This window comes from Pinus tabuliformis, chromosome 8 (genome assembly GCF_031772625.1).
Source record: "Pinus tabuliformis cultivar Carrire ecotype Pingquan chromosome 8, CPIR1, whole genome shotgun sequence".
In the NCBI taxonomy this organism is placed as follows: domain Eukaryota; kingdom Viridiplantae; phylum Streptophyta; class Pinopsida; order Pinales; family Pinaceae; genus Pinus; species Pinus tabuliformis.
In genome coordinates this window covers 366,213,498-366,230,539 of record NC_142294.1, presented here as the reverse complement: position 1 = coordinate 366,230,539, position 17,042 = coordinate 366,213,498, and the positions used below count along the sequence as shown (strand labels likewise).

General features: G+C 41.1%; 1 protein-coding gene across 2 annotated transcripts in view; it reads left to right on the top strand.

The window, feature by feature from the left end:
- LOC149235636 (short integuments 2, mitochondrial-like) overlaps positions 1–16,595 on the top strand; it is a 267,031-nt gene extending 250,436 nt beyond the window's left edge. Inside the window, exons 8-9 of one of the 2 annotated variants that reach the window (XR_016246184.1) lie at positions 15,876–16,187; positions 16,428–16,595. Coding sequence is in view for 1 of the 2 variants with exons in the window: in XM_089372163.1 (XP_089228289.1) it covers positions 15,876–16,124 (249 nt within the window). In the remaining variant the exon portion in view is untranslated. Of the gene's footprint in view, positions 1–15,875 lie in introns of both variants that reach the window. The other variant, XM_089372163.1, reaches the window with a different exon arrangement.
- The last annotated feature ends 447 nt before the right edge of the window (positions 16,596–17,042 follow it).

Genomic DNA, 17,042 nt, shown 5'->3' with positions numbered 1-17,042 from the left:
AATGCGGAAACAATTTCGACGTAGTTGAGCTCGACGGGACTCAACGACATCTCATCGCCCCAAGATTCTATCTGATTAGCGGGGGGAAGAACCCAAGGATTAGAGCGAACAGAAATCATATTAATGGGAGCGACGTTGGGAGGCGGGAGTGAAAAAACACCCATAAGGGCAGGATCTTTAAAGAGTCCAGCTCCCACACTCTCACATGGAACAGAGGTATGCTCCACAAAAGGCACGTTGCCATCGGAAGAGGAGGAGGCGAAGAAGGACAACTGGTCTACGGTGACGATCTTCCCCTGATGAGGAAATGAATGACACGAAATAGAGATGAAGCCACGGCTCGCATGGCATATGTCTAGCTTCGTCCCAAAAGGAGGTTGTAAGTTAAATTGGCATCAACAACTTCAACCTCCACTTCGACCGTCTTCCCTTCCAAAGTAATAGGCAAGCGTTGGAGTATACCATAAGGACGAGACTCTCTCCCATCAAAGGCTTCCAAGGTCGTAGGAGACTGGCTCAGAGTCGGAGAACCAATAACCTTCCAACAAGCAACATACATTATGCAAGTAGAAGCGCCTTCATCAATGACGGTACGATGAATCGTTTTAGAATTGATGATGACCTGGATAAGGAAGGCAATTTGGTGAGGCAGTCTCAGTATATGACTGTCTAAGTCAAAAGTAATCAAATTCGAGTCGGCCGGGTCAATGCCACCGATAGCAAGGACTTCCTCTGAGAGGGGCAGCTCTGGAGAACTTCTAAAGCAGACATAGCTGACGGAGCCTGGTCTAAGTCCTCAACGATGCTATAGTGTTGAGCAGCACGAGCATTAGGGTTGTAAGAAGACTTCTGGAGTACCCCTTAAGAGGGGGTCGGATGGTCACTTCAATGCTAGGTCTCTCGATATGGAGGGGACCAAAATTGGATGGAGGAGTGCTAGAGGGGACCTCAGGCTCTTTCCCGGCAAGCGACGGATACTCTTTTGCCCGAGTACTAATGTGGACGGGAATCGTCCCAGCCATAAATACCTGAGAACCAAAGGGAGAAGAGGATTGAGATGGATCAGCCACCATTTGCATTTGCTGCGAGGGAAAAGGCTCTTTGAGCACGACAGGAGTCCCGGGGGCACCTTTCAACAAACGACTAACTTCAGACCGCCTCGGGCAGTCTTTGGTATAGTGATCCTCGTCACAGATAAGGCAAGGATACTTAGGCTTGCGCTTGGTACCTTCCTCGGGTGGAGGTTTAGGGGAATCCTGCTTCGGTTGATCAACTTTATTCTTTCCTTTTCCCTTCTTCTTTCCTTTCGAGGCTTTGTCCGCCGTGGTGGACTGGACGGCGTTAACCTCGGAAGTATTACCGGAATTGGATACAGCCTGAGAAGTGTTTTCATTCGGAGCATTCGACTTTTGCTTCCTAGGGTTCGCAGAAGATTTCTTAGAGGACAGATTAACAGAACCAATGACGCCATCAACAGATGGTGTTGGCGGGGCTTTGGAAGTTTCGGGCCATCAGGCAAATAATCATATAGTGTACCGGACTGGGAGTAAACCAAGTCCAGGTATTGAGCACGCACAATAGCCTGCTCTTCAGTTACACATGCCCCCATAGCAATGTCCCGCGCTATTGGACCGACAAATGAGGTCGTGAACTAGTCGGTTAGAAGCTGATCGGGAATCCAAAACTTAATCAAACAACGACGCCGTCTCCATTCATGGATATGATCGGAGATATGCGTAGCCGTTGTTTGTTTTAAGGATGTCAGGAGATGTGTGCCCGTCTCATATCGAATCGGCAACTGAAAATGAGTTAAAAATGCCATAGCCAACGAGTTAAAGTCCTGAAAAGATCTGCGAGCTAACTCAATATACCATTTAGCAGTAGAGCCAGTGAGGGTCCGTTGAAAAAGGCGGAGCCGGATTGAATCATCAAGCCATGAATTTGACAAACACCATAGATGATAAGTCATGACGTGGGCTTGGGGATCTTCTCCAGCTTTACTGTCAAACTTGGGACAATCACCGGGAATCTTAGTTGGAACTGGTGGCCAATACGGATTATGAAGAATAGGATCATTTGTCAGTTTGGACACATCCGGTAACTCCAACGTTGCTAAAAAGGGTAATTGAGGGTTAAAGGACATCTGAGGCCGCGGGTAGGAGGTAGCACCAGAGTTCCAGCCAGCTGCTTGTTGCCCCCATTGATTTTGTCTGGACGGATTTGGCCCAGAAGGGTTTTGTCCGTAGGGATTTTGTCCATAGGGGTTATAGCTGTAACTGGACGGCTGACCCTGGATTTGCCCCCCAACATTCCATTGATTACCAACTTGGCCCGCAGGAGCAACATATGGTTGCTAGTAATTCTGATAAGGACTCACCTGCAGTTGTTGATAATTTTGGTACGGGGCAAATTGGGTTTGCCCTTGGGATTGCTAGAAACCATAAAGCGGCTGGGCTTCGAACTGAGCTTGGGAGCCAGGCTGCGTTTGATAAGCAGGTTGAGATTGAGACCCAACCTGCATTTGAGGACCGGATTGGGTCTGGAGCCCAGACTGGGGCTGAAAATCGGGTGGAGCTTGAGAAGCAATAATCATTTGAGTGCCTGGTTGAGCAGGCCTAGATGGATGTCCTTGAGAGAACTGAGGCTGAGTCATCTGGCTAGAAGGTTGACCTAGTTGAGATTGAGGTTGACCCATTTGCCCAGAAGGTTGAGTTTGCTGGGTATTGGGTTGTCCTTGCACAACTGAGGGTTGTCCTGATTGGCCAGATGGCTGAGCAGACTGGACAGTTGGTTGGCCTGGTTGGATTTGAGGCTGACCAATTTGTCCAGATGGTTGACTAGACTGGACAGTGGGTTGGCCTTGCTGAACGTAAGGCTGACCGACTTGCCCAGAAGGGTAGCCTTGTTGGACACCAGGTTGGCCTTGTTGTATGTAAGGTTGTCTTGGATTACCAGAAGGTTGCCCGAAATAGGTAAAAGATGAACCACCAGAGGCCGAAGGTTGTCCCTGGAAGGGTTGTCCTTGTGGGCCTCTAGGTTGCCCTGGATAAGGTTGTCTGTAATACTGCTGTCCATTAGAGGGCTGCGCGTAAGATGGCTGACCTTGATAGGGTGGTCCTTGAAAATTGGCAGGGGGTACTTGGCCACCATGATAAGCGGTGGTACCCCAAGCAACGGATAACGGAACCGAGACCTCAACTGCAGGTTGAGATGGCAAAGGTCCAGGGTAATAAATATGAGCTCCTCAAGAATCGTAATAATGAAACGGATCTTGGGGATCCGGATTCTGAAGAGCTTGTAAATATTGATCGTATGCCCCCCCTGCTGGAATGGAACCAGAAGAAGGTGGGGCATTTAGTGTAGGATCAACAACTCCGGATGTAGATGCCGATGGGCCACTATTCGCAGATTCGGACGAAGGTCCAACAATAGTGGTCACAACTGAGGATGCAGTGATGACACTAACAACAGGGGCTGAAGAAGCCACACAAATAGTTGGAATAGTCGGGACTGAGGTGACAGACACATTGTGAATTTGAGGGGTAAAAGGCTCCGAAGTCGGAGTGACGGTACGAGACCACATGGAACTCGTAAGGGGAGTTCTAGAACCCATAATATCCTTCAAAGCCTTATAGTGTAAAGGCAACGTGACACCGAGAGGGGTGACACGGAAGGGTGAAGTTTCCGTTGGGATAGGAATTTCACCGCTCGTCACAAAGGATTATTCACTCGTGACGGGGGATGTGTCATCCATGTCAAAAGAAGACATTGGGACTGAGACACTAGGAGAAGTAACAGGAATATCTTCTTCGGAAGGCTCCCAAACGGGGTTCCAATGAATATCTTAAGACTTGTCTTCTAGGGCGCGAGATTTAAGCGGTTGGATACTTGGAATAACAGGGAGAGTATCACTAACAACTGGTGCCTCAGGAGCAACAGAAGATGGAGACCCTTGGTCACTTGGAACGGGAGATGGGATCAGTGATTCTGCCAGGATGATTCAATTCAAAAATCCTAGGAAAACTTAACGAGAAAGGACCCTACACAAGCTAAAACGCAAACAAGATCTAACAGGGTAAATGTGAACATGGCCGAATAAATTTTAAGGCACAGGAACAAAACTTGACCTTTTCATCTTTAAAGAGTCGAGAAAAGGACGAAAAAATGACTCTAGTTACCTTCGAATATTTAATGAGCCTGAAGTGACAAGTGCTCAGATGGACCTTTTCTTTTAGGGAGTCCGAAAAGGAACGAAAGTGACTATTCTGGAGAACTAGGCAAAAGGTTTATCAAACAACCCGTGAAACCGCATATACACCTTGGCAGCCATATGAAAACCAAGGACTTTTTGTACGGCAGTCAATCTTCCCGAATGCTGTGTTCGGTGCGTTACGGTTTGCAAGGCGGCAGACACGGCTTCTTAATCAGTGATCGAAGAATCCACAGTATGAACATTTTTATACCAACGTTTCAAATCCCAAGTGGGATCCATCATCAGGGTTGAAGAATGATAAAGGATGATAACCTAGTGGGGTCTCCCAGCATATACTCGACGGTACATGGGAGCACAATTCCGTATTAGACCGCTATTGAGTCACAGAAGGAGGAATCACCCAACTTTGAGTGAAAACAATAGTGACTAGGTTTAACGACGTAGGAGCACGTCTCTAGGCTAGACCTCTAAATAGTGTGCGTTATGTTCCAATGCGTTGTTAGGTTTATTCAGTTCATTTTAGAGTTGATTTTGAATTATGTTTCAGTTTTCAGGTCTTACCGTATGTATACAACAAATCCTAGGATGCAACTAGAATGAGCAAAATATCCTTTTACTTCAATGAACTCCTACCTACGGGAGGGTAGAGAGGTCATTCCCAAACCAAGGAAACCAAGATAAACAAAGACAGTCACTCAATGCATATAGACATCAATTCCTAAAGTGCACGGGTACTACTAATGAGAGATTTTATCATTCGCTTCCCAATATGCAAACTGGATATGCAAATTCACTTTCACTTTCACTTTCGTATACTAAATGAATGCAATCTTTTGATTTTGATGTCTTTAAATCTGGAAGAAACAAATAAGCAAACAAGCAAGTGTGGAAAAAGCTCGGTTGATCCAAACAATCATGATCTATGTTCGGTAGTGAAAAGAAATTGAATCAATACCAAAGACTGGTTCAATAATTGCCACTAAAAATCAACCAGAGACAAGCAATGGGGAAGGTTTAATCACACCAACAAGAAAGTTGCAAACGAACCTTGGGCAACCAGCAACCAAGCCAATTGATTTCAAAAACTTGAAAGAACGAACTAGGTCACACGGGTAAAAAATGCAAGATTCATTCAATAAAGCCAACGAAAGAGTGCCTTAACCATAAACAGTCAAAAACAAGCTACTGAGCAAGAGGAAAAAGCCAGGGATCAACAGGATGGGTGAATTCAGGAGGCAGAATTGAAAAAATCAATTCTACAGGAATCGTCGCGAGTACAACACAAGCAACTAGCGCTGATCAACAACTAACTACAGCAACAGAGCGATGTCGTCGCGGAAGTACACGACTTTAACGCGACGTACCGATTTTCACAGTCGTCGCGACTGTGTGACGTTTTTCAGCGACGCACAGGATTTTACAAAAGAGTGAACGCGACGTCAGCGCAACTGTTAAACTATTATCCGCGATGATGTTCAAAAACAATGACAGGTGAACAAAAACTCCCAAACCAAAACTAGTCAATCCTTCAATCAAATAGAGGTATTTCCCAGATCAACCCAGGAAACTCAAAAGACTGATAGTTAATCCCCAAACTTCAAGAGAGACCAAATCAAAATCAAAACAAGAGCAAACAAGAGAAAAACATAGGCCAAACTCCCCAGCGGAGTCGCCAACTTGTGATGCAGGAAAGTGTTCCCTCTGCGGACAGAGGCAACCCCTCTAGCCCTAGAGTGGGTCTAGTCACAGCAAGGACAGATCAACAATAGATTTCCTTAAACAGTCATTGTTGGAGGCCTACCTCAACCGGTGGTCGATGGAGTTCCGTTGTGCTGCTCCAGCTTCCGCTTCCTTCTCCTCAATGAGTGATAAACTTGAAACAATGCAAAGGAAATACAACAAAGCATGTAACCGGAAAACAACAATGATCTATTTACTCACAAAGTCAAGAAGTCATGAGCTATCAAGTAAATTACATACAAGACATAGGGAAACATCATTGATTGTATTAATAATGAAATAAGAGCAAGCTTACAACCAAAGTCTTGACATCGCAAGCCTTCTTAGAGGGTTCGACCAGAGTATTTTTCAAGCATTTACTCTTTGAAGATGGATCTCCCAACATACAACGTTCTCTCTCACTCATAAGTTTTAGCACAAGGTTAATGGCACTTCACAACCTTCCATAAGCTATCAACAATCCCACACTTGTCACACCCACACCAGTTATCTAGAAAACTCACAAACACTAACAACACTGCTCAATCCAAGAATTTACCAACTAGCTGATCATAGCAATGGTGAGTGTTTAAATAGGAGAAGGAGTCTCCATAAAAGGTGGAAGAGTGAGCTTATCCTTAAGGAAGGTAGCACAAATGACGAAATTGCCATACCAGAGGAGGAAGGGCGACACAAACTATGCCAACAACCAGGTCTGAAGACATCCAGAAGGCCAATTGTTGGAACGAATTCGCCCCCTCTGGATCATCGCGATCTTATAACTAATCTTTAGCACTGACATTGCTAGCAGACAACGTAGCCAGTCAAACCGTCGCTAAAGATAGCAAGTAGTCTCGCGCTGGAGCATGAAATTGCACTATCGCGGGAAACAGATGTACTTCCGCACTGGAAGCGCGGCCAGACTATTTACAACCGCTGTTCATCACGTATATTAAGCCCAGAGTCGTGATGAGGCAGAAAACTTAGGAAAGGTAGGTCACTTGGCAACATCAGAGAGCATTTGTTCAGTATGAGCATATTTCATTGGGACACATGACACAGCAGAAAGACTGGGGTGAAAGCAGTGACAAATTACTGTGTAACACTCCAAGTAGCTCGATCAACAATAGAAGAATGTGGCCTGCCAAGGGAGTCAAAGTCAACCCAAAATTAGCTCGGTCAACCCAGTCAAAGTCTATTGTAATTATGCGGTCAAACCAAAAAGTCAATGCAGTAGTCAACTCGGTCAAACAGTGCCCAAACTCCTTGAAAATCATGCCAAAGAATGCGGCCTGTAGAAATCAGAATTTTGCCCACAAAACCGAAGTCAACGCTAGTCAAATACTCTAAGTCAACGCTGGTCAACGCATGCCCTAATCTCTGAAATTTTCAGCCCCCAAAACTAGTCTAGAAATCTGTCCTCTTCCACGTGTGCGAAGTAGATGTTGAAGAATCAAGGGCAATTAGGTGCAGTGTGATTCTTCTTGACTTGATAACAATTTGTGGAGTCTTTTTACTTTTTCTTGTTAGCTTAATCTTCTTTTTCTTCTTATTAATGCATGTGTGTGTACTTCATCAAATTGCTAATAAAAACATAAGAACAAGGACACAAAGTGTTGGCTCTTTGCTAGGGTCAAAACCTCTCTTCTCTTGAGAGGAAAACCCTTTGGTAAATTTCTCTTATTGAAGATTCTTATTGATCAATGCCAAACCCTAGACCCCTGACTAGAATATCCTCCAAGAACAAGTCAAGTCCTTCCTCCTTCTTGCCCTTTGTTCCCTGACACTTAGTCTTCCTTCTTCGGCACTTCGTCCTCCTTCCAACTGTTATTAGATCTTGTTGCACTTTCTCTAGAAGAGATGCCTTTGATGAGACCCTTTCCTTATGATGATCCCTTCCTTCTTTTCACCAACCAACGAACTTGTATGACTGTAATGGGAGGGTTGTAATGACAGCAGAGACAACCTCCTCCTTACATGTGTGACTGTAATAGGCTTTAGAACAACCCTATTACCTTCGCTTTTCTTCCTTGTTTCTTCGCTTGAGTGGGAGGCCCTTTAGGCCTATGTCTCTAGCCCAAATGATGAGATATGTTTCACTGTGAGTCTCTGCTGTTATGACTGCAGGCAGCCTTCCTTTTTCCTCGCACGTGTGACTGCAGCTGCCCTAGAAACGATCCTCTTAGGCTCGGTTGTGTACCCTTCTTCTTCGCTACACTTGGAGATCCCTTCTTCATCCTTCGTTCACCCTTTTCTTGGCTTCTACCTTCACTGATTTCAGAGATGGATTGCGTTATCTTTAGAGGAGTGGACAACCTCTATATATAGAGGACTGTCCCTCCTTTAGGCCAACTTGAGGCCGACTAGAGGACAGTAGGCCAACTTGACATATATAATTCAGTTTGCTTCTTTTGATGGTGCTACATGCTTGGAGGTGTCTTCTTTGACTCTAATACATAATTATACCTAGTGTAACATGTCCTTAAGGTCTTCAACATAATTCTTTTGACTCTTTGACTCACCTATAAAACTTTGACATGTGTTAGATCTATTTCAATGAGCAAGAAACTCATTGACATATATTATAAAAATAATATTTCTTTTCTTGAATAAATATAAATATCAAAAGTACATTTATGAAGATCGAACCCAGTTACATTTCCTTCAACAGTAGAGAGCCTCCAAGTTGTACGAACCAATCAAGAGAGGAGAGAGAAGATGATGTGATGAGTTGAGATGATGTCCAAATGAGAGAAGGGTCACTTCTATTTATACACTTCGATGAGGGTGAGGAGACACATCCATTGGGCTTCATGAGCCTACATTTGACTGAGGTTGACCTTGACAATTTGTCCATGAGAAAGAATAAATCCAAATTTCCATTTCTACTTGTTAGAATGAGATGATCTTTATATCAAAATTGTACCTCTCGAAAAGAGGAATCCAATGCAATAATCATCTCCATCATATGAGCTGTCCTAAGGTGGAAGTTGGCCCTAGTTGCCAATTTTAACAGTTTAGAGTGCAAGACGCATTGTTTGAAGGCCTTCAAGTACTAAAGAAAGGCTGTAGCAACATAACACTGAAGCCCTATCCAAGATCCGTTGAGATAAAGACAATAATGGCTTTAATATGGTCATTGACTATCTTCTAGAGCTTGCAAAGGACAACATCATGATGAATAAGTAAGGCCACAGTTGAAAGAATGAATTTGGATCCTTGACTACAGTGATCAGTGGTTGCCCTAATCAGATCCACCTTCTTCTATGACCTGCAGTTGCCCTTACCACATGATTGATTGGGTCTTAGAGCAGTGTTATCGAACCTTTACATTGGCAAGTCATTCTGACTCTAAATCATTGTACTCTCTCTGCTGAACATTTGATGATGAATAATAAGAGGAATTGATCAAGGGTTTTCCCCGTCTTGGGGTTTTTTCCCTGGCTTGAGCCATATCCATGTGTACTCTTGTCATGGCTTGTCTTCTGCATCTTTTGTCTATGTTCTTTCTTCAGTTACTGTCAACATAATAATGGCTTATGTGATTGCAACAAAATGATGAATTGGGCCTATATGACTCACTGAAGTAACGAACCTAAGCACAGAACATGCTAACCTAAAAATTAACAACTATCAGCTCCCTCTTAATCCTAGACTCCTTATAGAAGGCTATAAGATCTTTTGAAGTATATTCTCATCCATTATCAAATCTTAATATCTTGATTCTCCTTTTTGTAAGGTTCTCTACTTCAGCTTTGAATTTTTAAAATTTGGTAAAGGCTTCATCTTTGGATATCATTAAGTAAACCCAAGTTTTCCTTGAATGGTCATTTATGAATGTGACATAATATAGATGGCCTGCAAGAGATTTTAGAGTCATAGGACCACGAACATCAGAATGGATAAGATCCAAGTTCTCTTTTGACCTTGAAGCACTGCTTCCAATTCATTTCTTGGTGTTCTTACCCAATGCACATCCCTTGCAACCTCCTTCATGATCTTCTTTCAATTCGGGGATGCCATTTACTATGGTGTTTAGGGTTGGAAGGATTTTGTAGTGGAGATGACCAAATCTTCTATGCCAAAGTTCACATGGGCTAACTTCAATGTGAACCAAAGCTTGAGCGAGGGGAGTTATCAATCTATAGAGTCTTCCTTCACGAATCCCAATCATTGTAGCATGTACTATGCTTGAGTTTTTATCCCATGCTACAACCTTTCCTTCAATGAATGCAACTCGATCACCTTTGTCTTCTAAGCATGAAATGGAAAGTAAATTTTTGTGCAAACCTAGAACAAATAAGATATTTTTGAGATGAATGTTTCCTCCATTTTCCAACTCAATTGAAGTTGATCCAATTCCTCTCACAGGGTAGCTTTTATTATTACCAAGTTCTATGGAGTAAGAGGACTTCCCTTTTGATAATGTCTTCAATTGCTTATGGCGACCAATCATATGCCTTGATGATCCACTGTCGATCACCCAAATATTCTCGTCTTCAAATATGCTAGTGAGTGCTGAGAATAATCCTTCATCCTTTGTAAATGTCTTGGTCACTTTCTTCTTAGAGAAAAATAGGAGATCCCATACTTCTTTGATGCCCTTCTTGAGTTGACTTGCCACCTTTGAACATTTTAGGAACTTCTTCATTGTAGAGGAGATCTTCATTATGCCCTTAGCCAACCATAGGTCTTGTTCCATGTTGAGAAATCTATAGGGCAATAATTAGGATGATTTCTCTTTTCTTGATAACTGCTTGTGATGTCTTTTTACTTTTTCTCACTTAGTAGCTTCTTCACTTATTATTATGTGTGTGTATCATCAAATACCTACCAAAACAAGAACAATAGTAGACAAGAACACAAAATGTAGGCTGCAAGGCAAGGCCAAAACTTTTCCACTTGAGAGGAAAACCTACAAATCTCTTCTCTTCTTGTAGATTCTTCAATTGACGAATTCCAAGACCTCTAGACCAAGACCAATACCCTCCAAGACCAAGTCCAACCCTTCCAGATGATGTGCTTCCTTTGTCCACGTGAAACCCAATGAAATCTCTTCCAGTAGCACAAATTTGACCTCCAACTTCAAAATTTTGGCATCTACTGCAGGTCTAAAATATTTGTCCTTCCCAGCAGTAGTTGTTGCCACACATGTGAGCTTATTTTGGCTTCCCAAGGCTTCTTCATGCCTTCGCTTGGCTTTCTCATTCTTGTGGTGATTGAGGATGACCTAATGTGACTTTCGCTGACTTGCTTTCTCTTCTTTCTTCAAGATCAAACCCGCAAAAGAAAAACCTAGTCCAACAACAAAAACCCTAGCTTTCCTTCGTACGTGTGAGAAAAATACCCCAGAAACAAGTCGTCTTCGTCCTCTTCCTTCTTTGCTACCTTCTTGCTCTTCTTCTTCACTTGGATGAGTGAGTGAATGAATATCTTCCAAGGAGGTCGATTTCCCTCCTTTATATAGGCTTCTAAATGTGGACGTGGGTCCTCAAAATAGGTCGACTTCCCAGCTGCTAGGCTGACTTGGGCTTGAAGGGTATTTTGACACTTATAATGACAAAAATAATTTTCTTTAGAAATTACAATGTGCCTGATGGGGTCTTCAACTTATGACAATGACTCTTTTGACTTCTTGACCTAGGACAAAGCCTAGAAGCACTCAATGGGTGCTTGACCTATAAAATAAAAAACATTGAGCATGAAACACATGCTCCAAAAATAATAATAATAATACTTTTTCTTTCATTCTACAATATACAAGAATCAAAAGTACATTTCATATTTATGAAGACCGAATCTAGTTACACATTTTTCAATAGAGAAGACATCCCATCATCATGTGTGAAAAGATGTGCAAAAGGATAGATCCAAGGAACAAGGAGTTAATCAACTAATTCATGGCATCAATACTTGTGCAAAGGTGGTTAAATGTCCTAGCTTAATGAGAGGTGCATCGTAAAGGAATGAGTTAAAGTTAGGCCTCCTTTGTAGATGTGCATGGTCCCATGGCCACCTCCTTTAAAGGAAGGTAGGCCTCCTTAATAGATGTGCAAAGGAGGTGGACATGGGACCATGTTGAACATGTCAAATAGAAAGGTGGTTATGCTGTCTGTCTTCATTACTTGGAATTAGTGGACACCTCATCTTTGTGGAGCACTCTTCTTTGCAACGAAATCCACCATAAAAGAATGATAAGTGCTCCACTGCTTAGTGCCTAGGTTAATCACATGCCTGGTCAATATTCATCTGCTCCTTGTCTCTTATTTAATGTTTTATATCATCTGGGTATGCATTACTGAAAGGGGGTCTTGACTCTTGCTTGTTGGTGTTATTTTTCATTGCTACAACCTTGACACCAACAATTATACATTATGACTGCTAGAAAACTTGCACTCGATAGGTGTTGATAGTGTTATGATAGGGTGTTACAAGAAATGTGACCGCAAGTAATGTCTCTCCAAGGCTATGTTAAGAAAGTGTTGAGAGCATTATTCTTACTATCCCTAGTTTGTTTGCAAGGTGTCATACACAATTTTAGTTTAGTCCAATTCGATTGAGTTCTAGTTGAGTCCCAGTTAAGTTATTAATCACTGTTGTCTCATATGTAATCTATTTAGTTGTTGAGAGTATTGAGAAGGGAACTTTGCTCCACATTTTCAATCTTTAACATGGTATCAAACATTCAAAGCGCAACATGCATAAGACTCTTTGAGAGAGCAACAAAGAACGCGTGAGCAAACTGACCACGCCCAAGAAAGATAAGGAGAAGTTGCTATCTCTCTTGAAAGCTAAGAGGATCATTTAGTAAAAAAAACGCTGGCACAAAGTATATGTGGAAACGTGGATGCAGATCCAAATTGTGGATTCGCAACGAGATTGGTGAGCTCGAAGAAGCCGACTCTGGTAATGTAACATTTGATCTAATAGTAGCAACCCATTCACATGAGAACTAGAAGAGAGCATGAGAAGCACACCATTAAGAAAAGACCCCAGTAACGCACCCTGTAGTTGTACTAGCTGCGTTATACAACAGACACTGATGCTCGACCAATTTTCGGAACATCAATGCAATCTTTGCTTATCCACGGGAGCGTTAGCGCACAGAGTCAAGGCCAAGCACGTTCAAGGTTCCATTCCCATCCATCGTTCATTTCTCTCACGTGAAAGGTCCAAAGGTATTTATGCATGTGAAAAGCCAATTAATGGAATAAGGTGAAAAGTCGCATTCATAACGTGAAAGTCAATTAATGGCATAAGTTTTTGGAAAAAAAGGGGGTTTCCATCTTCATATATTAAGATGTTTTATAAAAGGGTTTATTTGAAGGCTTCGTTGTTCTTATTTGGAAGTCTTATATAATTTTTTTTTTAACATTAAAAAGTTTTATTTTGAAAGGGATGTTGTGACCAAAAAAAAAGGGGTGCATTGTTCATATTTTAAATTTCTTTTTATTAAAAAAAAGGCTTTGTTTGAAAATATTTTTCCAAAAAGACATTATTAAAAATGAAAAAGGGTTTGTGAAAACATTACCCTTGTAGAGGTTTTTGTGAGGCCACTACAAAGGCATTTTCATTGAAGGCAACTGCTAGGTCTGCAAATCGGTTTGCTTGTTGAGCCAGGGTCAGCCAATGCTCAACAAATGGGAAAGGCCAAGGAGCCTGAGACAGTCAACGCAACAACAAGAGTTGTTTAAGGTCTATTTGAATGAGTTGGAAGACAAAATGCAAAAGAATGCCAATGCATTGAAATGCATAGGTGACAACATTCTTCCCCTCATTGCAGATGCAAAGTCAGCCAAGGAGGCTTGGGAAACCCTTGAGAGGAGTTTTGGTCTAAGGGAGAGTAATCATGTTGAAGATGAAAAGAAAGGTGGATCTATAGCAACAGATCTATAGAAAGATAAAGACTTTGGTGAATCCCACTTGAAAGTGGATTGACAATGATGATTGTGAAGAATCTGTAGAAGCAACAGAGAAGGAGCACACAGATGCTCATGAATCCCACTGTGCTCAGCCACAAGTGGATGACGATTTAGTGAATGTAGTAATAGAGTTTTTTGACGATGGAGACACTGCCATTAGAGTAGCCAGTGGTATGGTTAATCCGGTAATTAAATTTGCTAATATTAGCTTTGATGAAGAACAATTAACCAGGGATGAGTGGTTGCACATGATGCAATAGAAAATATCATAGATATGATGTTATTTGGTGAGAGAAGCCCACTTGGGTCTGAAAACCAAGTGGAAGACAACCTATTTGCAGTAGCAGAGGAAATGACAGAAACAGAAAAGGAAGTGCAAGAGGAGAAAGCTCTCATTGCAGAGCATAAAGAACAGAATCAATGTGATTTTGCAGATGTTTTTAAACTTAACATTGATTTTGAATGTTCAGATGTTAGCAGTGACCAGAAAGAAGCAACAAATTTTGAAGAAGAATTAAAGTTCCTTGAAGCATGGCTTGCAACACCATGTTTTGATGAAGTCTGCATAAAAGTTGCAGCAATGAATGTTGAAGACAGCATGAATGATGAAAATGTTAATGAAATTTTCATGTATTTATGTCCCGAAGAGATAAAATTTTATTCTCATCTTATGTTGCAGCGAATGATGATCAAAAGACTGATGATGAAGAGCAAACTATAGAAGAAGACATGTGACAACAATCCACATACAAGAAGATTTTTGAAGAAGTAGAGGACATGCATGGACAGCCTGAATAAACAATGGACCAGCTACACCAACAAATGAAGAAACTAAAGTTTGAAGCCTACAACAAAAAGACAAAGCTAAAGCAATTCAGAGGCTACAGGATCTGGAAGAAAAGAAAAAAAAAAGAAATCCAGCCTAGCTCATGTCAAAGTTTGAGTCAATTTTTTTTGTAAGCCTAGATGAGACTCAGACCAGCAGACAACTTAGTTTAAATTTTTGTAACAGTTGAGATTAGGAGGGGGTGTTGACTCTTGAGAGCATTAATCTCATTGTTCCTAGTTTGTTTGCTAGGTGTCATAGACAGTTTTAGTTTAGTCAAGTTCGGTTGAGTTCTAGTTGAGTTCCAGTTAAATTATTAATTACCGCCGTGTCTTATGTGTCTCCCATGTAATCTATTTAGCTGTTTGAGAATATTGAGAAGGGCACTTCGCTCAACATTTTCAATCTTTAACAGAAACAAAAATTAGGATGGAGACACTTTCATGGGCGTTTCTTTGCTGATGACACCATTTTTGAAAAGCAACCATGAAAGAAAAAGAAGACAATTGTGATGTGGATGAACTTTGATTTATAACATTCGAGTATATTACTCTTGAGTTTGCAAACCTATTTCTTGTGTGCATAATATGCATAATGCATGGGGTAGGGGAGACTTTCTTATATACTAAAATCCTGAAGTCTTTGTTTCTGGTTCTGTTGTCCTTTCTCATTTCCTTTCCAAGTTCTAGTTTCTGGTTACATAGGTGTAAGCTGTGCTATGATTGCCTGGCATTAGATGTTATCTGCTCATATTGCAACTGTTTTAGATTAGCCTTGTGGGCGTGCTTATAGAATGTATATCGGATTATATTACTAATGATTAGGTTCTACTGTTGAGTGATGATTTTTAGGTGACTATTAGTATTGTTACAATCTCTGTTCAATGGTCTTTGATCATTACAGAATTTGTGATATAAAGTAAATGTTGTATCAAATCTGTAAGGTCTATGTGCCACACTCTCTTCTATAAATATACATGGATGACTAATCAACAATTGTAAGAGTAAATGAAAAGGATCGAGGTGATTCCTTGAATGATGAAGCATCTATCCTCTATTTTCAAGCACAACCAACAGTGCGTACACAACCTTTTTGTATATTATTTCATGATAGAAGTTTTGTTTTTGATGTGTGTTTTTGGTTTCCCTTAGTATACTTTATCTGAAGGAGCTGGAATTGTTCTGTATGTGTGCAGGATCACGTAGTTGAAGTGCAGAAGGCTATATTTAGAACATTTTCGGAGTTCGAGGGTAATTTAGAAAATGAAGATGACCTTGAAGACCTAATTGAAAGTCAGTTCAATGCGTTGCAAAAAGCATTCAAAATTCCTGTTAATTCTGGTGAAGTTGGACGGAATAAAGTTTCCAAGAAGTTATTACAACTTTTCAGGACAGGCAAACTTGGTCATTATATATTAGATTCACTTCCAAAATGTGTATCATAAATATACGGCAGTCCTCAAGATGGTTGTTATCATTATTGACTGCGTTGCTGTTAGAAACACGAGGTAATTTACCCTGTACATGTCCATACTTCTCCAGGATAATTTCCTTGTTTTTGATATGCTCTGTGATTTTATCATATGCTACATGGTATTTTGTGAAGAGATCCATGTCTCCTTTTCAGAAAGGCATTGCAATAGTCTAAGGTTGCTTGCATATGTGAGCATATCCACTCATGTTTGGATGCATCTTTTCAGAGCACCTTATATTGTTTAAGCATTACTCAAAAAGCAATATTCTTACAGGAAGAATTTTGACACCACTTTTTTCGCTCCGTGGACGGGTTTCTGAATATTGCCAAAGTTTTCTTCTATTAATGCAGTGATGAATACTCTTGCAGACTGAGTTCGTGATGAGAGATACAAACTACTTTTACAGTGTTGCTACAGGATTAATTTTTTTAAATTAGAAGAGTTCTTCTATACTCTGCACAATGACATGCACACTGAGTCTGCAGGAAGTGTAAACGGTACTGCCATATTGAAATCATTTTACAAGGAAAAAGTGCGATTAATCTATGTATTTAACCGTAGAGGTGACGGTCGTCACATATTCACTTTTATAAGAATCTGCATGGCAGGGTTGTCAATTTTCAAACAATCTCGATTTCGCACATCTTAGATATAGACATGTTAATTTGAAATCTGTTAATTCCTCAAAGATAGCCATGTTGACATGCTTTAGTTTTGTTAACTCTCATCTGAGTTGCAAGGGAAATGACATTCGAAAGAACTTGTTTAAAACAGAACATCGCCCTGAGAAAGAGACATCAATAATTTTTCTATAAAAGTGCATAAACATGCATATATTTATATTGAGTTCACTTTAAATATCTGGTTCTGGTCACTTAGGTAATATTG